The sequence below is a fragment of the Pelodiscus sinensis genome, chromosome 12 (genome assembly GCF_049634645.1).
Source record: "Pelodiscus sinensis isolate JC-2024 chromosome 12, ASM4963464v1, whole genome shotgun sequence".
In the NCBI taxonomy this organism is placed as follows: Eukaryota; Metazoa; Chordata; order Testudines; family Trionychidae; genus Pelodiscus; species Pelodiscus sinensis.
The window spans coordinates 6,364,860-6,388,917 of record NC_134722.1 but is presented as its reverse complement, the minus strand read 5'-3'; the positions used below and the strand labels follow the sequence as shown (position 1 = coordinate 6,388,917).

Genomic DNA, 24,058 nt, shown 5'->3' with positions numbered 1-24,058 from the left:
AGAGTGGGGAGGGAGAGGAGGGGCCACATGCCACCAGAAGCCGGCCCCTCCCTGGCACCCTGCTGTGGGGAGTGGGAGAAGGCTGCTGCACCGGTGTCTCCATCAAGTAGTGCAATGTCCCGCGGGGCTTTCCGGGACATTTCACTATTTGATGGGGCACTGGGACAGGGCATTTCAATCTGGGACAGTCCCGGAAAAAACGGGACGTATGGTCAGTGTATCCATGGGGCTTGGAGGGGGAGGGGCGCCCAGCTGCTGCTCCATCCCAGTGAGGCTGGGGGGGAGGGTACATGGGCTGCTCCATTCCAGTGAGACTGGGGGGGGTACATGGGCTGCTCCATCGCAGTGAGGCTGGGGGGGGCACATGGGCTGCTCCATCTCAGTGAGGCTGGGGGGGGGCGCATGGGCTGCTCCATTCCAGTGAGACTGGGGGGGGGCACATGGGCTGCTCCATCTCAGTGAGGCTGGGGGGGGCACATGGGCTGCTCCATCCCAGTGAGGCTGGGGGGGGGGCACATGGGCTGCTCCATCCCAGTGAGGCTGGGGGGGAGGGGCGCATGGGCTGCTCCATCTCAGTGAGGCTGGGGGGGGGGGCGCATGGGCTGCTCCATCCCAGTGAGGCTGGGGGGGGGGCACATGGGCTGCTCCATCCCAGTGAGGCTGGGGGGGGGCACATGGGCTGCTCCATCTCAGTGAGGCTGGGGGGGCACATGGGCTGCTCCATCTCAGTGAGGCTGGGGGGGGCACATGGGCTGCTCCATCTCAGTGAGGCTGGGGGGGGCACATGGGCTGCTCCATCCCAGTGAGGCTGGGGGGGGGGCACATGGGCTGCTCCAGCCCAGTGAGGCTGGGGGGGTACATGGGCTGCTCCATCCCAGTGGGTCTGAGGGGGAGCGGGAGCTGCTGCGTCCCCACGGCTCCAGGCTAGGAGGCGAATCCCCCGCGGGAAGGAGCGCGCGGAGTCTATGACACACGGCAGCGCAGGCTCAGCCGGGCCCGCCGACAGCAGCGCTGATTGGCGGGAAACAGTCTCCCGCCAGGGGCCCTTCTTCTGAAGAGCGTTCTGATTGGCTGGAAGTCATTCCCACCCTTCCCGGCTCAGCCAGTCACGTCGCACTGCGTGTCTGACTAAACCAATCACAGAGAGAGAGAGACCATGACTGTGCGTAAGCCAATCAACGCCTCCTACGGTAAAAGCCCCTCCCCCCTAGCTGAGTACGGGAAAGCGCGGCCCGCCTTGCTTCGCCTCGCGCTGCTAAGAAACGGGCCGCCGGGGGCGGGATTTATTTCCCTCCCAGCCAATCGGACTTTTTTGTCGCCTGGCGCGCGCTGGAGACTTCCGGTTCCGGTTCTGGCGGCGGGGCCGCCTCAGGGCCATGGATCCCGCCGAGGCCGAGTTCCTGGCCGAGAAGGAGCTGGTGACCGTCATCCCCAACTTCAGCCTGGACCGGATCTACCTCATCGGGGTGCGGGGCCGCGCTGACCGTAGGGCCCGGCGGGGGGGGGGGGCGGAATAGGGGCGGGGCTCGAGGCTGAGGGGCGGGAACGGCGCGCGGGGGGGGGGGGTTCGGGTGCCGGGGGGGCGGGGCCTTTCGTCGGGCTCCCCAGGGGGGCTGCTGCCTTGCGGGGAAGAGCCAGACGCTGTAATAGCCCGGGGCTTCCTGCCGCCTCTCACCGTGGAGTCTGGGCGCCTGTAGCGGTGACCCCGCCCCTCGCGCCCCGTGGTGAATGTTACCATGGCAACGCCCCGCCCGGCTCCCCCGTGCAGCATCAGGGGAGTCCAGAATCACCGGCCCCGCTTGCCTTGCTGTCAAGATGCCGCCCCTGTTCCCTCCACAGGCATTTCCGAATCCCAACACGCTCACGCTGGAAGGGACCTCGGGAGACCATCAGGTCCAGTCCTCTGCCGCAGGACCAAGCACCGTCTACATCAGGGCTACTCAACTTTGCAAGCCCTGGGGGGCCACAGTGATATTCGCAGCATATGCCAAGAGCTGCAACTCCAGTGTGGTTGCATATATGTGCACATAGCTTCTTTCACGCTGATGGGCATGAGTACAAAAGATTTAAGGCAAGACTAGACAACAGTCAGGCCCCGTTTAAGTCCATTCTGCTGGTATTAATAATATGTAATATTTACCTGATTTCCACTTATATGAGAGCACTTTTAGGCTACACTGGTGGGTTCTTGCGCAAGAAAGAACATCTTGCACAAGAACATATCCACACCACCATGTGCTTTTGCCCAGAGCATCCATGGCAGTGTGGACGCTCTCTTGCGCAAGAAAGCTCTGATGGCCATTTTAGGCATAGGTCTTTCTTGCGCAAGAAACCCCTGCCACACGTCCACGCTGTCCTCTTACACTTGTGCGCAAGGAGCCCTGGCTTCCGATGCTGTACTGTAAATCTTCTTGCACAAGAGTGGGTGGGCAGTATGGATGCCGTGCAGGTTAGACATAGCCTTAATGAGCAATGACAGTCCAGAATTTAATTACTAAAACGCAGCTCAACAGACAACCATTATATTGACTTGCTGTTGTGCAGCGTGTTCCCAGTTGAGGCCATGATCAAAGGATCCCACCACTGGGCCATGTGTTAAGGCCCATGTAAACCCAAACTGTACTGCAGGCCACAAACAGCCCCTGGGCCGCATGTTGAGTAGTCCAGGTCTAGATCATCCCTGATAGGTGTCTGTCCAACCTGCCCTTAAATATCTCCAGTGATGGAGATTCCACAACCTCCCTAGGTAATGTATTCCAGTGTTTAACCACCCTGACAGTTAGGAAGTTTTTCCTAATGTCCAACCTAACCTCCCTGGTTTTAATTTAAGTCCATTGCTTCTTGTCCTATCATCAGAGTCCAAGGAGAACAATTTTTCTCCATTCTCCTTGTAACACCCTTTTAGATACTTGGAAACCGCTATCATGTTCCCCCTCGGTCTTCTGTTTAAGCCCTATTCTTTCAGTCTTCCCTCATAGGTCATGTTTTCTAGACCTTTCTAGACCATTTTTGTTGCTCTTCTCTGGACTTTCTCCAATTTCTCCACATCTTTCTTGAAATGTGGTGCCCAGAACTGGACGCAGTACTCCCAACTGAGGCCTAATCAGTGCAGAGAAGAGTGAAAGAATGACTTCTCATGTCTTGCTCACAACACTCCTATTAATGCATCCCATAATCCTGTTTGATTTTTTTGTAAAGAGTGTCTCACTGTTGACTCATATTTAGCTTGTGGTCTACTGTGACCATGACCCTTAGTGCTGGGAAAAAAGGTTTCATATATATATATATATGAAAAGTACTTAGGATAGAAAATGCCATAGAAATGTAAGTAGTTATAGGGAAAAGAGAACTGTGCTTGGATCTGGGACTAAGAGGAGGGGTCATTTCAGTTGGCATGGCATGGCCTCCCTAAATCTACTGGAAACTGTTGACCCTTCTGATGCATGTGAGGCTGATGAAAGAAACTAGATTTTCAAAGCAGTGTCACAATTTTGTATGCCCTGTTAATTCTACTTTCCTTATTTTCATACTTAATTTAATTTTACAGGGAGATTTGGGTCCCTTTAATCCTGGACTGCCTGTGGAAGTGCCTCTTTGGTTGGCTATTAACCTAAAACAGAGACAGAAGTGTCGGCTAATACCGCCTGAATGGATGGACGCTGGTAAGGAGAACACACATTAGCCAGGCTGCAGAGCTAGTGGGGATTACTGAAATACAAGAATTGAGCCTTTGCACTTTTCCCTAGAGCAAATTGCAGAAATGGTAGGAGGAAACTGTTTCCTAATGCAGTGCTCCTGAGATTTTTCAAGACCTAGTATGATTTTAGAGAGACAAAGTGGGTGTGGTAATGTCTCTTGTTGGACTCACTTCTGTTGATCTAAGAGACAAACTTTCGGGCTTACGTGGAGGCAGGGCTTGACAAATTATACAATCTACTCGCTCGTGGCGAGTAGATTGTAACCCGGAAGAGCCGGGTTCCGGCGATCTGTGCATGCGCAGATCACCGGACAGCGCGCTGCCGCAGTTCGGCGAGCCCTGTGTGAAGGTATTCTTCAGGTCTTGTCTCCTTCACCAACAAAAGTTGACTCAGTTAAAAAAAAAAAAAAATTACCTCACCCACCTTGAGTCACTAATACTCTGGGACTGACACTGCTATGACAGTATTCCAAACTAGGGATGTGATAGTGTACACCTTTAAATGGTTAACCAATAAGCCTGAATGCATCAATTAATCTTCATGGTGACATACAAGCCGTCCTCTTTTCCCCCCATGCTGCTGCCTCTGAGCCAGTGCTCACATGGAGCCACCCGCTTTTACACAGGCTCCCCGTGAGCACCGGGTCCCAGAGGCAGCAGTGCAGGGGGGCAGGCAGGAGCTGTTATGCGTGGGGAGTCTCAGAGGCAGCAGCGCAGATGGGGGAGGGGGAAAGGAGGGTTCATGTAAGCCAATACATGCAGGCTCTAATACAGAGGGAGATGCTGCATGTAACCATGCTCATTGGTTAACTGTGTACAGGGGCGGCCCTAGACTAGCTGCCAGCAACTGGCGCCTTAGGCGAACCATACAATTGGCGCCCCCACCTCCAAACCCCTCAATGATATTGTGCCACCATTTGGCGCCCCATTTAACTTGGCGCCCTAGGCGACCGCCTAGTTCGCCTATATGGACAGGCCGCCCCTGACCGTGTACATACGTACACTATCATATCCCTACACCAAACTAGCATGATCTTAGTATGTCACCATTGTAATTTTAATCTGTGTAGTTAGAATACCCTCTGATACATAACATTGGTTTAAAATACTGCATCCCAGATCTACCACTGGTTTCTATGTGATCTTCAGCTAGCCACTGTTTTGGCTTTATTTGTCCACCTGTAAAATGAGAATCATTCTTGCCTACCTCAGTGGTGAGATTTCTTTGTAAAGAGACTTGAGGTCATGTTCTATAAAAATGCAAAGTGTTTTATATAAGGATGTTAAGGAGCAGTTATTTGGCTAATCATGTAGTCCAGGGGTAAGGAATCTCAGGCCTGGGGGCCGGCTGCACCCCACCTCCCTATCATCAGGGCGTCCCTTATGTGGGCTTCCTGATGGGGCAGCTGGTGCTGGCTATGATGAGCCTGCCTCCGGAGCCAGAGGTCAAGGGTTCAAGCCCCGCCCTCAACCAACATGGACCTGGCACCCTTGGGATGTAGGACAGATAAGGGAGGCCCTGAAAGTAGGGAGCTTTCAGTTATCAGATAATGGACTAGTCACTTACATCCCTATCCTGCACCCCCAGCCTCCTCACTCATCACCCTGCTGAGACCCCTCCACCAAGACCTCAGCCCCCCACACCCTTCCACCAAGATCCTACACCCCTAGCCCCCTCACTCATCCCCTCCACCAAGACCCTGCCTGGATCTAGCCCTGAAGCTCAGGGCTACCCCCCAGCATTGGGGAGACTGCACTGGCACTCCAGTCCCACACTGTGATGCTGGAGCTCACAAAATCTATTAGGCTGCCCCTCCCCCCAAGCTTTGGTGTACAAGGGAAATGTGTGGGGTGTGCCTTTCTTCTCAGTTGAGGGCCATGGCAGGGAGGGTTGGGTTTTGGTTTTTTGCTTCTCATTTGTGTGCGGCCCCTGACTGATTTGTTTTCTGTCAGTCAGCAGCCCCCCTCTTCCCCTCCCACAAAAAAAGATTCCCCACCTCTGGTGTAGTCGACAAGGTGTACCACTCTGCAGAGCTGCAGTGTGGGTGGCTACCGGAGCTGGTGTGAGCTGGGACTGAGCAATTGCGCTGCAAGACTATCCGTTGTTTTTTAAGTTTTGCCAATCTAATGTGGAGACTATTCCTTGTTTTTTTTTAAGTTTTTTCCAGTTACAGACTGACTCGACTACCTTTCTGAAGCTACTAAACAGGCAGTTCATAGTACAAGGTTGGTCGAGTGGTGTAATTTCTGCAGGGAAGAATTGACTAGAGAGTTGAAGCTTCTGGCAAAGTATGAGTCTTTTCAATTGTGTTTCAGAAAAGCTGGAGGAAATTCGGGATAAGGAGCGCAAAGAGGACACTTTCACTCCAATGCCAAATCCTTACTACATGGAACTAACCAAGCTTCTGTTAAACTAGTAAGTGGGTCTTTTGTTATAACAAGTCCCAGGTACTTCTCTTCCTAACCAGTGGGATGAAGTGGGTAAATACTCAGGAATGTAAGTCATGACCTAGGAAAGCTTTTAGAATTTTATTGGATTTAAACTTGGAGGCCTCTGGGAAAGTGTTTACAGGACTCTTATTCTAAAGCTCATCAAGCTTTTGCTAAGGCACTTACTTAATGGAAGTCTTTTTGTTTATTAACTTGGTTTAATTTGTTCTGTGGAGTGGTAACTGAACTTCAACACTGCATATAATGTAGTAACTAGGTGTAGAGACCCTGAAGGTGCATAGCACAGCAGCCTAATCCTTCCAGACTTTTCAGACTCTAAACTGTCTGCTAAGATAGTTCATTACAATAAAATTAGCTTGCTGGTTGGAATTTCTTCTAAGCCAGTGGCTTTCAGTCTTTCCAGCCTATTGTACCCCTTTCAGGAGTTTCATTTGTCTTGAACACCAAGTTTCACCCCTCTTAAAAACTATATGCTTACCCAATCAGACATACATACAAAAGTGCCATAGCACACTATTACTGAAAAATTGCAGACTTTCTCTCATTTTTACCATATGAATCAATTGGAACATAATATTTGTTTACATTTCAATGTATAGTATCTAGACTTCAGTAGCACTTTTTATGCTATTGTAAAACTAGGCAAATAAATGAGTTGATGTACCCCTGGAAGACCTCTGTGTACCTGCAGGCGTATTTGTTCCATTGGTTGAGAACCACAGTTCTAAGCATATACCCTTCTGACTTGAAAAGGCCTTGGTAGGACTGGCCATTTGAAGCCCTAGCTGTTTCTTCTGATGCGTTCAATGTCTTAGTATGCAGACCCTTTCCTTAAACTAGAATCTCCATGACACTTCTGTCCAGATAAATTGATAGGATCTCTTGAGGTTCTCATGAAAGTATTTGAATTACCTAACCAGTAGGATGTTATGATGCAACATGTGGTCCTTTCTAGCGAAGGTGCTATGACCGAGTGGGAAGAGTACTGGGTTCAACTTGGGCTCTAATAGCAATTGAGATACTTAGTTGCTGTTTTACTATGTGACTTTGTCTGGAATACCAGGAATCTTAATAACCTGGCCAAACTGGGCAATTAAAGAGCAGAAAGTCTGTACTGAAAACTAGAGATGTAAGTGACTAGGCGACTTCGATAAGCAGAAGCTTATCGGATAGTCGACTAGTGATGCGACTGGTTGCTTCCTCCCCTTGCTACCTCTATCAGAGAGAGGCAGCAAGGGAGGGAGCTGATGCTGGAGGGAGCCTGCTTAAAAGCTGGTTCCCTGCAGCACCATCTCCGCAGGGCGTAGGGGAGGTAGAGACACAGCAGAAAACGACGTGAGCGGGGAATGAAGCAGTGTCCGCTCCTGCCGGTTCTGCTGTGATTCTGCTTTTGAAATGTACAAGAGCCCCAGTGGGACTCTTGTACATTTCAAAAGGTGAAGTCCCGCAGGGAGCACAGGGCCAGTCCCCTGCTGGTCTCCTGCTCCCTATGGGGCTCCCCCCTTTGAACTGTAGCAAGAGCCCAGCAGTTCAAAGGTGGAGGCGCCCTTATACACGAATTAAATAGTCGATGGAAATCCCATCGACTCTTCGAGTAGTTAATTAATCTAAATTGAATATCCCTACTGAAAACTAGGAATGTGAAAGTGTACCCATGTATGCAGTTAACTCATCAGTTAATGTGCATGGTTACACACAATCTCTCTCTCCCCCCTTCACGCCCCCCCCTCAACTTGCTTGTAATTTTCAGCAGCTACAGAAAACCACAGCTGAAAAAGCAGCAGAAGCTTGGATTTTAGTCTCATCTTTGTATAAAGGAAACTACACTATTCATATTAGTCCTTTACAGCCTGTTCTGACATACCTCCTCTTTCAGTGCCTCAGACAGCATCCCAAAAGCAGATGAAATTCGAACACTGGTTAAGGATACCTGGGATACGCGGCTAGCTAAACTACGTCTGTCTGCAGACAGCTTTGTCAGACAGCAGGAGGCCCATGCCAAGGTACAGTAAGAGGAATCTGGAGTGGGCTGATACTTCTGCTAGTTTTGGCCTGGGAATATTCAAGATACTGTGTGATTAGTTGGCTTGTGAATGATTAGAACAGCTAGTGAAAGTTCTATTTGCAGCTTTTTCCCCCTCTGTGATTTGGTCAGTTGAACTATAGCTATGTGGGTGTGTTTTGTTTTTTGTTTGTAAGCTCCTCTTTTGAGCTGATCACAGCTCTCTGTGTATAATTTTGTTCCAAATGCTGCAGTGCTTCTTTCAAGTCTGTAAGCGTTCGTGCTACGTATTGCTATCTGACCAATGTAAGTCTCTTAACACACTGAGCTAAAAATTCCACCTCTGAAAAACATGTAACGACGTAGCTTGATATAGTTAGGTCAGTGCAGTGTGCAGACTCTGCATTGACTGTTCTGGCTGTCAGCTCCTGCTGTCTGACAGCTCAGTGCCCCAGCTCTCGGCCAGAGTGGCTAGCTCTGGGCTTTCAGCGTTCCACAGTGATCCATGCTGTAAGTGTTCCTGGTGACGACAGAAGGAGAGTAGCGTGGGCACAAAAATCTACTTAATTACTGCAGTAGCTTTATGTTGATGTAATTTATGTCACATAATTTTGTAGCACAGACAGGCCTTCATTTTGCTGTCGTCAGAGATTGTACTGCTGCTTCCTCAAATATTGCTGTAATGTCACTCTCCTTGTCTTTTAGCTGGATAATCTGACCTTGATGGAGATCAACACCACTGGGACTTTTCTTACTCAAGCCTTAGATCACATGTACAAGCTACGCACTAACCTTCAGCCGGGTGAGAGTGCCCAGTCCCAGGATTTCTAAGACACCTTCTGACACACAGTCTAAAACCCTCCTGGGATAGGGCAACCATGCAGGTCGTGTACTTCTGTCAGCTGTATCTAACTTAGTCTCTGTGGTGTTTGCCTCAAGACTGCAGTTTCCTTCCGTTTGTATGCAAGCAATGGAAAGAAAGCAGCCTTGTGGCTGCATATTAATAATCTTTCCCTACTCAGCAGCTATCATGAACGGTTTCTAGTTCTACACTGAACATCCTTGGCAAAACCAGTGATTCTACCTGGCAGAACTCGCCCAGTCCCTGGGCAGCTGTCTTTCCAGGATGAATGGGATGCAGCAGCAGGATGCTGTTGAGAGGTTTTTCTTGTTAACCCCTTGATGCCTTATTGGGTGGGTTTTTATTTCTCTTAAATGTAGCAGCAATAAATATGCTCTTGATGTCTTGCTCTTCTTCCCCTGGGTTGTCTAAAGCCTGGCTGAGGAAGATCACAGAATGGAACTGTTTTAAACACTTGGATGCACAGCAGTCCTGTGGCTTCCCTGGCCTACATTGTCTGGGTTCAACAAATAATATAATCTACTCGCCCATGGCGAGTAGATTACAACCCGGAAGAGCTGGCAGAGCGCAGAAGAGCGCAGAACAACGTGAAACCGCACAGCTGGCGAGCAGGGCTCGCTGTTGCTTGGCAAGCCCTGTACAGTGTGATATATGGATTTCAACCCAGCTTTACTGCATGTTAAGGCTTGTTTCTTCAAGTGGACCATTACTTACAACAGTATATTCATCTCTGAGCTTAGCTTATAGATGAGTTCATGTGGCTGGCTTCCCAAGACTACTAAAATGTACTGTTCTGTCCCTGTGCACTTGCAGCTCTGTATTTCTCCTTCAGTAGGAGATGCAGCTTTAAAGAGAACAGTACCTGAACCAAATGAGGTGGTACATGCTTCTAGCAGGCTACTAAGATATCCTGTATGGAGGCAACTCTGCCAAGGGCTGGCTTACCAGCAGCATTTCTCTATCATGTACACTAAAGAAAAACAGTCCCTTTGTTGATTTTCCTGAATATGAATGTCATCGTAACAATAATCTCTGCAACAGAGAGAATGTGGCATTCACCGTGCGTGTTCCTGGCTGCTGTGGGGTAGGTGATAGCTTGAAAGCAAAAAATTATGTTGCAGCTTAGCTCCCACTGCTCTGAATGTAATCTGACAGTATGTCACATATTGGGCTAAGCTCTGCGTGGACAGGAGTAAAGGGAAGAGGCTGGCCAATCTGCTAGTTGCTGGCTGTTTGGGGAAGTAAGAAATGGGTCCAATTGGAGGAGCAGAAGGAAATATTTCTGGTGTTTGGAAGAGGTGTCACTGTTACATTTATACTGCATTTGGTCTTTTGAAATGTTACCATTTGTTTGAAGGAAAAAAATCATGTATAAAAAGGAGTAAAGAGTCCTGTTTCAGAATACGACGTCTTTGCCTTTAACATACAGTGGTACAAACTGTGTGAAGATCAAGATGGTGTAAGGTGAAAACATCTCATGCCCATTACAGCTGAAGTTAGGGTCCTTATCTCAGAGTCTGTAAACTGGTCTTGCTGTGTGTTTTAGGTTTGATTATAGCAATCGTATCTGTGAACACTGCAAGGAATCAGTCTATCTAAATGTGTACTGGGGCTGCCCTTCACTTAATATAAAGCAAGTCTCATTGGGCAGCTAGCTGTATTTAATCATGACCGTCCCCATGTCTGTAGGTGAAGGTTTCCCTGTTGCTCTTACACTCAAATGATTAAACTGTCATTTAAATATCTCCTACCATCTACTCCTGTCTTAGCTGCCCCATACTGTTTTGGCTATTCCACTGTCTCCTGTGTAGTCCCTGGTTCACTTGTATGATATTGTTAGGTGGTTGTGAGTGAAGTGGCCTATGTAACTGATGAGGTAACGTATGAAATAGGATACTCTGGACTGAGTTAGTCCTGAAATAACAAATCCCCTGAACTACGTTTAAGCTATTCACGTTTCACCCCCAACTTAATATAGGTGTGGAATGCAAGCTGCAACATGGGATGGGTGCTAGCTAAGTGCCATGATGCATTGTCAGCAATAGATAAATAATAATATTACATTACACATACTGTCCTTCACTCTGGCTCAGTGTAACTTTTCCATCCACTAGTGGGAGGGAAAAACAATTCTTTATCATGATTTAGGACAATTTTATTTTTTGGATGTTGTCAGAAATTACAGCAATATATTCATAAATACCTAATTACTACATTCAACAAATAATATATTACATTACAATTAATTCAAACAAGTACACTTAGAACAGGTTTAATTTTTCTTTCACAGCATCTAAACTGCCCCCAGCAAGCCTGGGCTTCCTCCCCCTCCCCCCTCTTTCCCATCCTCTGGTCTTACTGCTCTAGCAATTCTGCACAGGGTACATACAGATAAACACTCCCAGTCAACATGACCCGAAGGGAGAGGGAGGGAGTAGTACTGAGAATTTCTGAGCACTGGGTCAAGAAGTTGGGGATTACCTACTGTCTCTTTGTATGCGGGAAATGGGAGGGGGGGGGGGGGGAGAAAGGAGTCTGGAATCTGCATTCTCCAGTACAGGGATTTGTTGCTAAGTAAAGTTACATTTTCAAACAGGCTCCTCCTAAACATTGCCATCTGGTGGTGTTCTTAGGAACTCCCACTCTGAGGTGTATTGAAGTTGATGGATAATCTGACTGAGAGGGGAAACAGTGATTTAAGCATAAAGTGTATTTTTTGGAGTTAAAATTATTAAGTTTGTGATTTGGCAGCTTGTAGCCCCAAGGCGCACCATGCATTCGGATTTAAATAACTCAACCCTAAATGCATTTTGCTGCTTAAACTGGTAAATTAAACCGAGACGACGGTGTGCTTAAAAACGCTTTTTGCACATGCAATAACTGCCCTTAAACATAAAGCAGTGGTAACATCCTTTCTTTAAATTGAGCCCATCTCATTGTTTACAAGCCCCCAGTATTTAAAATGCAATTATGATTAGAAAAGTGACTCTAAAAATGGCATTTTGGTGCTGCTTGGTATATTTTGCATCATAGCTGCTAGTACCCACTCTCATTTTTTCTGCTGTCATGTAGCATTTACAAGACTCAATAGCCGAAGCTAAATTCTAGTTACCTTGTGAGCAGCATTTCCAAATGAATTCTGTTTCTAGAATCTTTGATTGCTGCTGACAGCATATGAAACAGAAAGGCTGTGGTTTTAGTTTCAGGTTGGCAGTAACCTACCTTGGCATTAAGAATGGGCTCATTTTTGAGTTGTAAAAATAGGCAAAACTGACACCAAAAACATCAACTAAGAGTAAATCTTTAAAACTGTATAGCGTTCTAGTCACTTGCCTGCTCATAACGGCACTTTAAAAAGGATCTCTTCTCTCTGAGTGAAAGGAAAACTGCAGGCCTGTTGTGGTCAAAGACAGATGTTCCTTCATGTAAACACTTTGAAACCAAAATGGCACAAATCAGCTCTGAAGCCAACCCTGGGGTGAAATATTTATTGTTCTTCCTATTGTATGTTTTGATGTAGTTTTGTCTGCTTCTCAGTCTCCCAGATGGAAAACAGAAATAGTGTCAGCTCCTCAGAAGACGAGCACATGAGCAGACATACAGGTCATCACTTCAGCTTTTTGGGTAAAGCTAAATTAACAATAGTAGTCAGCAACTGCTTTACTTTCTTCCATTTGCAGCATGGAACAGGCTCAAGATAGATTGTGGAGGTTTGTGTGTACTAGCCTAAATATGACCATGAAAGAGGGAAAATGTAAAATTGCATGGCTTAAAATGAGTATCAGTTTCAGCTTTTCTGGTAATTTTTCTTATTTATTGTCTGTTCCAACATAAGTTATTTAATCTGATTGTCTTGGTACTTCGGGGGGGTAGGGAGAAGGAATCTTTCTGATTCTAACGTGGAACCTAGCAGGATTGCAGTTGGATGTTTGTAGGCTAAAGGGAAATCACGACCTCTCTACTGCATCTAACAACAGGCTGATGTTACTTAAAGCATGGCACATGGATTTTGCTTTTCCCTATTCTGCTGTCGTTTCACTCAGGCTAGCTCCTCAGTCATGAGCTACACAAAAGCTTGGAATAGCTGCCATTGCCATCTGAAAACAGGTAGCTGCAAAACCATCCAGGAATGCAATAGGCTAAGGCCTTGCCTGAGATTTAGTCAGAGTGAATGTTTCTTGTGAAGAACAGTAATAGACTAAACAACAGGGAGAAGGAACACCAGGAACCTTGCCTAGAGCATGTTGTGATTACTAGAAGTTTTTTCCACTCCAGGTGCTTCACTGTTACAACAGGACAGGTAGCTCTATCTCCTCCCCCTCCCTACCCAAAATAGGAGAGAGACATCCAATTCTAGAGGTGGAAGAGTAATATGTAGATTTTGATCAGAGATATTTATGATACTTTAGCCTCATCAATTGTCCCCAGACCCCTGCCCTCGGCAACAGAACATGCCTAGCAGGTGAGTATGGGAACAGGGTATGAAAAGCCTATGGCCTTTCCTGTCCCGTTTCATAGCTAGAAAATGAAGATCCTATTAGTGCTGTTCCTTGTGGTGCCACTTCCTCCTAATTTAAATTGAAATATTCCTGACACACACAGAGCAAATGGCATATGAGGAAATGCACTTTACTGTCAGCTGCTAGGAAGTAGGAGGCAAGCAGACACCTATTACCCACCATGCTTCTCTGCATCTAAGAAGTTAATAAAAAACAAAAATTAGTCCGTGGGGGGTGCTCAGAAAGCTGCTATGGCCCTTCACCCTTTATAAGAAATAGAGCTCATCCAGGTTTGGGCTAACCCAACTGGAAACTGAATTTCAAGTCAGCTCTGTGACAGAAGGCCTCCTAGTTCACAGAAGTGTTATTCAGAGAAAGAAAGGGTAAGCTGGGAGCACTTCCACTTCCTCCTCCTCCTTCCTAGTCCCGTTGGTGTTTCTCCTGACTAAACACCAGGGGAAGCTCAGCTCAGACAGCTCTGCTTTCTGTCCTGTGGTTCCGTAGCACCTCATGGCTAACACAAGTGCTTCCCTTTAAAACATTTTCTACATTAGTCCTGCTCATAGCACTGAAAGACAGCAGTAACGCTAGATCATAGACCCAAACAGTTCATTTAGTTTTGAACTTTTGTTCCCCACACAGACGTTCCCCTCCCTTCCCCATTTAGTAGCAGCTGGTCATATTTGTAATGTAACTGTTGAAGTGCTTTTGAAGGGGGGGGGGGAGAGGAGGCAAATCAGTGACAAGGAGGTAAGGAATAATTACTTCCCGGCCTTCTAGTAACAGAATTGCCTGTACAAGTAACTGATGCTATATAAAGCAAAAAACAGAAGTGATAGCACATGCCCCAGTGGAAAGCTTTTTTTAAAAATTCTTTTAAAACACGTCAATAATTTTTCATGTCCTGACCAGCAGCAGTACAAACACTAAAAGCAAGTTATTTTGTCCAAAAAAAAAAAGCAGAAACATATTAAAAATGGCAAGCTTTTTATAACAATAATTAAAGTAATAAAAACATACAAAACTTTTTAAATATATACACAGTACAAGGCTGAAGCACCTTTTTTAAATTGTAAAATCATTTGCGTTTGTATGAAAATTTCACCCATGAGGGTATGTAATTTGTGTCATTCTAAGTGTGTGTGTGTGTCTGTGTGTGTGTGTGTGTGTTATTATTCTGTAAATTCTGCTCCCTACCCCTTCCCCTCCCAAAACAGTAATCAAAAGGTACCTGCGGTTTGTTTATTCACTTTATTTTTTATAGTGAAGTGCATTCCAGTGGAAAGCCTGTTGATTTTGGGACAGGTTCAAGTTCTGAAGCTGTGTTTGCTCCTTCCAGCGTAGATACAGCTTTTCGTATCTGAGATGATACACAGTTTGTTTGCTTTCAAAAGTGTACCAGCTTCCTCTTAATGCGAGAGAGACCATCTTCCCAGTGAAGAATAGGCAAACCCCATGGTACAGCAGTTGGACTTATATGGCAACAAAAGAATGATTTTGTGTGTGGAGAGCACCCTCCCAAAGGGGAGGTTGCTATTAGTGTTGTTGATGAAGTTTTTTTATCAGATTTTAAAAAAAATTAAAAAGTGGAGGGAAGAAGGGGCAAAAAACCCTCATTAAAATTAAACAAAATCTAGCCTTCATGGGTGGGTTGCTTGCAGAATTACAAAGATTCAGTTGCATTGAAGTCAAGATAGAGGTGGGTATTTTTTCCGGATCCCATAGTCCTTTGCTCCATGCATGGCACATTCTCCATTTATTTTTTAGCTTCAAACCTCCCAGTGAAAAATATTAAATATTCAAGGTAATAAAATAGATTATTATTTCTATACTATATGTTCGGCCTAGTGCAAGGGAGCGTCACCTGGGATATCCCTTGAAATAACCCCTAGACCACTGCATTGCAGGCAATGCAAGGCACTTTCTCAAGTGATCTAGTTCGGCCTGAAGTCGCTCCCTTTCCGAGACAATCTTCTGTTTCTGGTTCCTTAGTTCCTGTAGGGGAATAGGAAAATACAAAAAAGACATTGACATACATGTGCATGTAGTGCTTCTCTTCCAGGGTGTGTATCTCTGAGGGATATATTACGCTTTGGGTTTGTTGCAGCCAACATTAGGGTGGTTTGGTGGGCAGGTGGAAATTATACAGCAGAGTTGGCTACAATCAGAAGGGCCGATCCTTCTCTCATGTTGGGGTAGTCCTGTTGAGTTTTCCCTGAGTAAGTGGGCTTGGAATCAGCCCTCGAGGTTCTTCTCAAGTTTTGTGGCATCTGTATGTTTCACAGCATTGCTCCCCTCTTATGTTTGTCCATCCTACCACCTCATAGCTCTTGTCCTAAGAATGGAGACCCAGACATCCAGCTTTGGCTAGAGCCAGCCCATGTCTTTTCCCTGTGGTGCAGCGATGGGGAACCCTGCAGCCACTTTTTCAGTGGGCCAGCCAGTGAGGAAAGAAAAGAGATGTCAGAACCAAAATTCTTACACAGCAAGGCTACATCTACACTGGCATGATTTTCCAGAAATGCTTTTAACGGAAAAGGTTTTCCATTAAAAGTATTTCCGGAAAATCACTTTTTACCGGAAAAGCGTCTGTGGCCAATCTAGACGCGCTTTTCCGCAAAAAAGCCCCGATCGTCATTTTCGCAATCGGGGCTTTTTTGCGGAAAACACTACTGTGCTGTCTAGTGGCCCTTTTCCGGAACAGTTTTCCGGACAAAGACTTTTGCCCGAACGGGAGCTGCATAGTTTTTCCGGAAAAGCACTGATGATTTTACATTAGATCATCAGTGCTTTTCCGGAAATTCAAGCGGCCAGTGTAGACAGCTGGCAAGTTTTTCCAGAAAAGCGGCTGATTTTCCGGAATAACTTGCCAGTTTAGACACAGCCCAAGTGTTATGATAAACCCACTGCTCTGCATGTGCTGAATTCCCATTGATGGTGGGGGTACGGAGCAAGCGAAGAGGAGCAGTTCTGCCCTACAAATTGTTTATAGGTTTGCACAGACTCTGGATGGGTCTTCCTCCCTTGCTACCAGGGTCAAGCTGCTTATAGTGACCTTGTCTGCATGATACTTGCTAGTGCAGTTTTATAAGATGTTGTATACAAATGGGCTCTAGGTCATCTGAGAAGCAGGTTATTCTATACAGGTGTTTACACCATAGTATCTGAGCGCCTTCTAGGAGTGCATTCACCACCACCACTACGTGTCTCATGCTTGTTCTCTTGTCCTCACTTCCACCTTCCCAACGATAGCCTCCAATTTACCTCTACTGGGGTTACAGTAGATTTCCTCCCTCCCCAGCATGTCAAAGTGTCTACTCACCGCCATGCTGTGTGACAGCTGCTCTGCAGTCAGACTGAGACTGTAGTGCTGGGCCTCCAGCCGACGGCACTGAGTCTGTAACACTTGGCGCTCCAGGTTTTGTTCTGAAAACAAATGAGAAACAATTAGCCTTGCATGGTGACAGTAGAATGTTTGACTTGTAGGATCTTTGGTCTGACTAACTGTTCCCCACGCCAGTCTCTTGAATTCTCCCTCTTGATGTTAGCCGCCTTCTGAAATCTCAAAAGGTCACCGCCAGAGCTAAGATGTCAGACATGCCTGTCTGCTCCAGCCTGGACCTCTCAACCTTCATTCACCACTACTGAAATATTCTCACCATATCATGCCATGGAGATAAAGGACATCGCCACTGTAACTATCAACTGTGCCTGATGGAAGAGTCCACCATAGCTTGGCCTTTTCCCAAAAACTTGTGTGCCATGTTGCAATATTCCTAAGTTCTTTTGTGCGTTCACCAGGCATGGTCACTGGCATTCTTTAAATTAAGCACTGGCACAGTGGACAGATCTGTAAAAAGTGAAGGCAGGACACTTTTTGCCAGATTCTCTCCTATTCCATGATTACCTCTGCCCTTCCCAAGTAGACTAAAATAAATTCCAGGCAGTTTACAGTGCCTCTTAGAATCCAGCATGGTGTTGGTTCCAGGCTTGGTCCAGATTCCAAAGCTGTTTAAGGCTCCTTCCTATCTTCCACTGATTTCACATGGGCTCAGTTATGTAAAGGAAGGATTTTTTTTTTAATTGCTAGACATGCAAACTCAGCCTAGGATTTTTTGGCTTGTGCATTATCAGCTAGGTGCCTGGATACCATGGGAATAGAAAACAGATTGTGCAGCAGGAACAAAGATTCCATTGAGGAGTGAGCCAGAATGGCATCCAGCATCCTCTTCCACAGCTGTGTTGCCACTGCAAGGCTAACAGGTGTAAAAGCATTTATACCATCAGATAGGACAAATACATACAAGGAGCGGTCAGTTTTTTCCCCTGTCATTTTTCTGACTCCACACTTTAAACAGAGGCCTTCTCTTCCCTTTGTGAAGTTTAACCATTCCATGCCACTTGTCTTAAGAGTACAGTCCTGCCCTTAGAATCATAGAGCTGAAAGAGATCTCAGGAGGTCATCAAGTCCAGCCCCCTGCCCAAGGCAGGACTGATTCCAACTAAATCAACCCAGCCAGGGCTTTGTCAAGCTGAGACTTAGAAACATCAAGTCCATCCCCTCCCTAGGTAACCCGTTCCAATGCTTTCCCACCCTCATAGTTAAATAGTTTTTCTTAATATTCAACCTAGACCTCCCCACTGTAACTTGAGACCATTGCTCCTTGTTCTGCCATTCGTCACTACTGAGAACCGCCTCTCTCCATCCTCTTTGGAACCTCCCTTCAGGAAGTTGAAGGCTGCTATCAAATCCCCCTTCACTCTTCTCTTCTGCAGACTAAACAAACCCAAATCCTTCAGTCTCTCCTCACAGGTCATGTGCTCCAGCCCCCGCATCATTTTGATCACCCTGCGCTGGACTCCAAGGCATCCACATCCTTTCTTTAGTGGGGGGGCCCAGAACTGGACACAATACTCCAGGTGCGGCCTCACCAAAGACGAATAAAGGGGAAATCACTTCTCTGGATCTGCTGGCAATGCTCTTCCTAATGCACCCTAATATGCCATTAATCCTCTAGGCTACAAGGGCGCACTGTTGACTCATATCCAGCTTCTCATCCACTGTAATCCCCAGGTCCTTTTCTGCAGAACTGCTACTTAGCCAGTCGGTCCCCAGCCTGCTTACACTTATCAAAACTTCTTCTCACATGCACAGCCTGCTTTGAGCCAGATGGTTACCACAATCCACAACAGAGGTAGCTAGAGTATAGTGATGCTGTTAGTGACATACATTAGGATCCGCCAGGATGAAAGGCGCTTAGTAATGCAAACAAATACAATCATTTTCTAAAGGAAAGTAAGAATTGATCTGCAAGACAGCCTGATGTCAAAGAAAGGTTCTGCAGCTTATGGAAAAAACACTGCAAAGCGCCTTTGACAAAGCTCACAGCACCTTTTAGTTTTCTAAAAGACAATTTAAACTGTATTCATAAGGATCTGAATAAGTGAGCTGTAATTAACTTCGAGGGTATCAGAAACAATATTGGGTCTTGCACAATAACAAAGGATTTATTGCCGTGATAAAATGAGAGGGGAAGCTAAGGCAGCTGATGCACTGGAGTCTGTTCAATATTTTTATCGTCTTATCAAGAACACAAAGAATAATCAGAGCACCGGAAAATAAAACAGCATGTAGCAAAATTTGTGTGGAACATTCATAGGTGTTCACAGGTTAGCAGGCTTGAATTGATGCTGAAAGGTTGCTGTGTATTTTTTGATAACCATCTAATCATGAAGGACTAATTGCAGCGGCATGAACAAACACCTGAGTCTTAAGAGCTGGAGAACGAGGTGGCTACCACAGAGATGGGTGTTGTATAAAACAGATTAGAATAGATTCAGCGACAGTGGTAAAAGCTGCTCCACCCCACTCCTATTTCAGACTGCCTTGCAGTCACTCTCTCTATATCTATGTATTTATAACCACAATAACTTAGGGAAAGACTTGGTGATCAATCTGCATTTGTGTTTTCCCAAGACTTGGCTGCAGCTCTCCATCTGGTAATTAGCCATGTTGTAATTCCTAAAGTGTCTCTCCACAGATGAGACTGACAGCCCTTAAGTGAAGTGTTGTTCAAAAGAAAATGACTTACAGCCCCCTGGGTGTAACACATGCCAGCAGCTAAGCGATCTGATTGTTTTGGGGCATAGTGGAGGGCATACCAGATCACCATTGGACACCTGTACCACATCTCCAGTGCTGGATTGGGGCAGTGCATCAGGAGGGTTATTTTCAAACACATTTCAAGAATATAAAGCAGGAGACTAAGGAGAAAAATATCAAGAGGTTTTGCGCTCTTCAATCCAGACTCCATTTCCCTATGCAGCCTTACAGGCACTGCTCTAAGGCGCTGGGTCGCATCAATGAATTTTCATACGCACCTGTCGCCTTTATGTCTATCCTCTGCTAATTAACAGCATTCTGCTTTTCCACAGCGCCTTCCGTTGGTGGATCTTAAAGGGCTTGACAGATGTGAATACACTTGCCTCACCTGGGAGACTGATCTATTTTTAATCTCCGTGGTATGGCTCAGGAAACTAAGGCACAGAGTAACATACCCAAGATCCCAAGGGATCAATGGCAGAGCCAGGGCTAGAACCCAGTGCTCTGGGAAACTAATAGGTACAGCCCAGTTCATATGATTAGAAAGACAACCTTTCAGTATTGACAGAAGACAGGCAAGCAAACATCTGCAGACCTTGTTGCTGCAATAGACATAGGATGTAAGCGAGCTGTCGACTACCCAATAAGCCTAGGCATATCCATTAGTCAAGTCTACTACTCGCTTCCCCCTCCCGCTTGTTGCCTCTGTATCAGAGGCAGCAGGGGTGGGGGGGATCCGGCTTAAAAGCTGGTTCCCCCAACACCATCTCTGTGGTGCCACCTGCCCTTTCTCCCCCATGCTGCTCTTCCCACGGTGGGTCAAGGACAGGGGCTGATGGACCTGGCACAAACTGGGAATGAGCAAGCCCGACTTAGTCTTGGCTCGGGACGGGTCCAGCGCCTCTGCAGTTTAAATGTAGTAGGAGCCAGGCTGCCTTACTACATTTAAACTGCAGAGCCGCAGCAGCCTTCCCTTATCAACCAATCGTGTAGTCAATAAACATTTTATCCACTACATGATTAGTGGGTTACTCGCCTCTTAACAGCTCTACAGTAGACACGCTCTTCCTTCTCTCCAGCTAAGGCTGAAGTTGAAAGTTTTACCACAAGTCCACCTTCTCCTCTTACATTGCAGGAAAAGTATTGTGATGTGCACACCCGGAGAGGATACCAGAAATCCCACACTGTCATTTATAGGACTAAAACCTCATCCTTTTCCCCTACCTTCTATATGTTCCTGATAAGCTTCAAAGATTGCCTCGATACCCTGCCATTTAGGTCTGGGGTACTCCTCCTCCTCCTCGTCTTCCTCCTCCTCGTCCTCCCCCTCTGAGTCAGAGTCCTTGTCCTGTTCGGGTGTGATGAGCCCCCTTCGTGCCAGTGGGGTGTCTTGCTGCCCATTCTGCTGAGGCAGCTGGACCCGGCTTGAGGTCTGAAGCTCAGGAATGTTGTAATGGATAGAGGTGTCGATTTTGTGGTTCTGCTCTGCAGTAAGTGCTGTTGCACTTCCTGGAAGCAAGACAGGAACAGAAAACACTCAGCCAGAAATAAAGAGAAAAGAAGACATCTCACATTCTCAGAAGACATTTCAGACTAAACAGGGCAGAGTCCTGGAAAACATCCCAAGGCCCGGGCCAGCACAGACCGTCTACATGAGATAAAGCCACAGCTACCATCTGTGATCAGCCTCATTTCTGGATGTCAGCGCCTGTCCTGCAATGAAGTGTATTAAGATTGATTTTCCTACCCTTGCCTCCACCTGCATGCATGCACCTGCTCTACATTAACACCTATGCATACAGGAGCAAGTGGAGGTCAGGTGTTGACGCTCCACTGACAGTCAAGCTCATAGCAGTGTTTGGTTATTGTGCATCCACAAAGGCTAAGAAGCTTAACTCCTCATTTGCCAGAGAGAAGAGCAGCGTGGGAGCTGGGGTGTGGATCACCTGGCCTCTAGGATCCAATTAGAACTCTTGTCTCCCTGCTCGCAAGGAGCAGCGGGTACAGCTACACAGCAGCGTTATTTCGGAATAACATAGTGCACGTCTACACTACAAGCCTTTACTTCGAAATAATGGCGAGCTGAAGGACTTCTTACTCCGACGCCTGTAACTCTCATTTCACGAGGCGTAAGGGAAGCGGAAGGAAGAGTATTCCTTCCGCTTCTTGCTGTGTAGACTGCGCCAAAAGCCGAATTTAAGCAGTTTTGACTTCAGGTACGCAACTGACGAAGCTGAAGTTGCGTAGCTTAATTTGACTTTAGCTCTGCTGTGTAGACATGCCCAGTCTGATCCTGACTGCCTGGATGGCCCATGTGGAAGCATGCTGATAACTTTAAAAAGGGTAAGTGAACAAACTCCTCTATGCACTTGCATCGCTGTGATGAGAATGCCAAATGCCAGGCTGCAAATTCCCTTTCACACCTTTTGTTACAGAAGGTGCAGCGAGTACAGGAAACCTCTCTTCACAATCCTCTAATCCTCACCCTCTCCTGCAGGCACATGCACCTGGAAGTGTGTTACAGCTCTTCTAAAATTCTTCAGCTATTAGAGTAGGGCCTAGTGACCCCTAAGCTCGCTAGGGTGAGATCCTAACTGGCAAGAGAGAAACGGGGTAGGAGGAACAACACAACAAAGGTGCAGAGAAATTATGTCACTTGTTGTAAGCTATACAGTAGTCAGTGGCAGAGTTGGGAGTACAGTGCCAGTCTCTTGCTTGTCAATCAAGTGACCTACTCACTGAATGGCTGAATATATGCCCCTAAAAAGGCTTCTTATTTAAAAACATTTTTTATCACATTGCATTAACAAATATGCTGCCCTTGGGATAAAAATTGTCTATAAGATTAACGTTTCTTATTGAATGTTGGAGATGTCTTCAGTCGATTTTAATTGCTCTCTGAGCCAGTCATTACATATATTTATGGCCCTGGACTGTCTACTTTTTTGTATACTGCTCCTTTCTGCTTTCTTAATACTTTAAAAAAATGTTCTGTTAACAGATGCTCCCTACACACTTGTAATTTTATTTTCTGTACTTCTACCCATTGAAATGAATGAGCTTTTCAGTGAGTGAGCCATATTTTCAGTGCCTCTCATGAAGTTTCCATATTTTTACTTGTTACTGTAACTGTTTAGGCTATTTAAGTGATGGGAAAGCACAGGTGTATTGATTGATAGTTTCCAGATACTGTCCAGAAACAGGCTGTGTTTCATGCTCACATTGAAGGAGGACAGTCAGATGTTTTTCTCCCTTCTCATAGAGAGCCTTTATAAAACACTTTTTCTAGAACACGTACGAGCACAAAAGCATGGCTGTCTGGGGAATTATTTCAGAGGGGTAGCTGAGTTAGTCTGTAACAGGAAAAACTTAAAAAACAACAAATAGTCTTGTAGCGCTTTAAACACTAACAAAACACGTAGGTGGTATCATGAGCTTTCGTGGGCACAGCTAGTTGTTGTAGTGCTACCAGACTAGTTGTTGTTTTTTGGGGAATTACTTTCATTATGGCTCGATCAATAGCTAGATTTTCCTAAATTAACTCCCACAATTTTACACGCATAAGTTTTGTGCACACTTTTATTTCAGATCTAGGTTTTTGTGCACACGAACTCCCACCTATATGTGCAGATGTAATTTCTGTACGCAAACTGGAGGTTTTGATGTCTCAATTCCAGACACAGTGCATTGCAAATAAAATTTGGCTTCTACTCAGGATCTGCACCTGATAAAACTCATGAGAAAAAAAAAGTGTGCGTGTGGAATTTTACATGTGCAAAAGTGTAGACACTTGATTTAGAGCTTAGGTTGAAGTCTCGTTGAGAATTTTGTACAGTGCTCTTATTTTTTACATGCGTTTTATTTCTGTCTCCCCTTCTGGATGTGTCCCATTACCTTTGTGCTTCTGCAGTGCTTTTTGTGTGGACTGTAGCACAGACTCGTGAAATTGATGTGCAAATTCTTCAGCTATGAAGGGTTCCCATGGCTTATTCTTCCCATTCATGCTGTGAGAGAGTGGCACTGGGATATCCTTAGGCAAAGGGCCCCTGACGTAATTGAATATGCTCAGGCTCTTCTTCCCAGTGTGTCCATCATTCAGCCTGGGCTTCTCAGCAGAGACGGGGGCTGGCTCCTTGGCCCTCTGGGGCTCCTGTGGTCTCAGCTGTTCTAATCTGCTGGGCTCTGCTGTCTTTTGAGTGTCTGGCGAGGAGGCGGTGATACCAACAGGTCTATCTGACTCCACAGGAGGTTGTTGTACCTGGAGCTCTTTGGGAAATAAAACAATAGAGTTACTACCGGGGCTTGGGACTGATTGGATGGAGATGCTTAATTCGAATGTGCCTGGGTGCCTTCACGTGTTATTGAATAGATCTGCAAGGCGCCCACATTGCCCTTTGGCGCCCCGCTGGTTTGGTGTTTCCAAGAAGGTGCTCTCATGCAACAT

General features: G+C 46.3%; 2 protein-coding genes across 8 annotated transcripts in view; one reads left to right on the top strand and one right to left on the bottom strand.

The window, feature by feature from the left end:
* Nucleotides 1-1,289: 1,289 nt before the first annotated feature.
* Nucleotides 1,290-10,762, top strand: GINS2 (GINS complex subunit 2). The gene is made up of 5 exons (XM_075939953.1): nucleotides 1,290-1,466; nucleotides 3,548-3,662; nucleotides 6,014-6,113; nucleotides 8,025-8,151; nucleotides 8,856-10,762. Exons 1-5 carry the CDS (start codon nucleotides 1,377-1,379, stop codon nucleotides 8,979-8,981), a joined length of 558 nt encoding a protein of 185 aa, XP_075796068.1. The 5' UTR covers nucleotides 1,290-1,376; the 3' UTR covers nucleotides 8,982-10,762.
* A 756-nt stretch (nucleotides 10,763-11,518) lies between these two features.
* GSE1 (Gse1 coiled-coil protein) overlaps nucleotides 11,519-24,058 on the bottom strand; it is a 347,899-nt gene continuing 335,359 nt past the window's right edge. For all 7 annotated transcript variants that reach the window (XM_075939943.1, XM_075939940.1, XM_075939946.1 and 4 more), the window contains 4 exons: nucleotides 23,509-23,880; nucleotides 20,839-21,123; nucleotides 16,834-16,937; nucleotides 11,519-15,506 (listed from right to left, as the gene is read on the bottom strand). In XM_075939943.1, coding sequence (XP_075796058.1) covers nucleotides 15,372-15,506; nucleotides 16,834-16,937; nucleotides 20,839-21,123; nucleotides 23,509-23,880 — 896 coding nt within the window. In that variant the 3' untranslated portion in view covers nucleotides 11,519-15,371. The remainder of the gene's footprint in view (nucleotides 15,507-16,833; nucleotides 16,938-20,838; nucleotides 21,124-23,508; nucleotides 23,881-24,058) is intronic.

Excerpts from the sequence above, each read along its gene's own strand:
- GINS2 (XM_075939953.1), top strand. The coding sequence starts at position 1,377 with ATGGATCCCGCCGAGGCCGAGTTCCTGGCCGAGAAGGAGCTGGTGACC. Across the intron at positions 3,663-6,013 it reads GCCTGAATGGATGGACGCTG|AAAAGCTGGAGGAAATTCGG; the intron begins GTAAGGAGAACA and ends ATTGTGTTTCAG. Across the intron at positions 6,114-8,024 it reads ACCAAGCTTCTGTTAAACTA|TGCCTCAGACAGCATCCCAA; the intron begins GTAAGTGGGTCT and ends CTCCTCTTTCAG.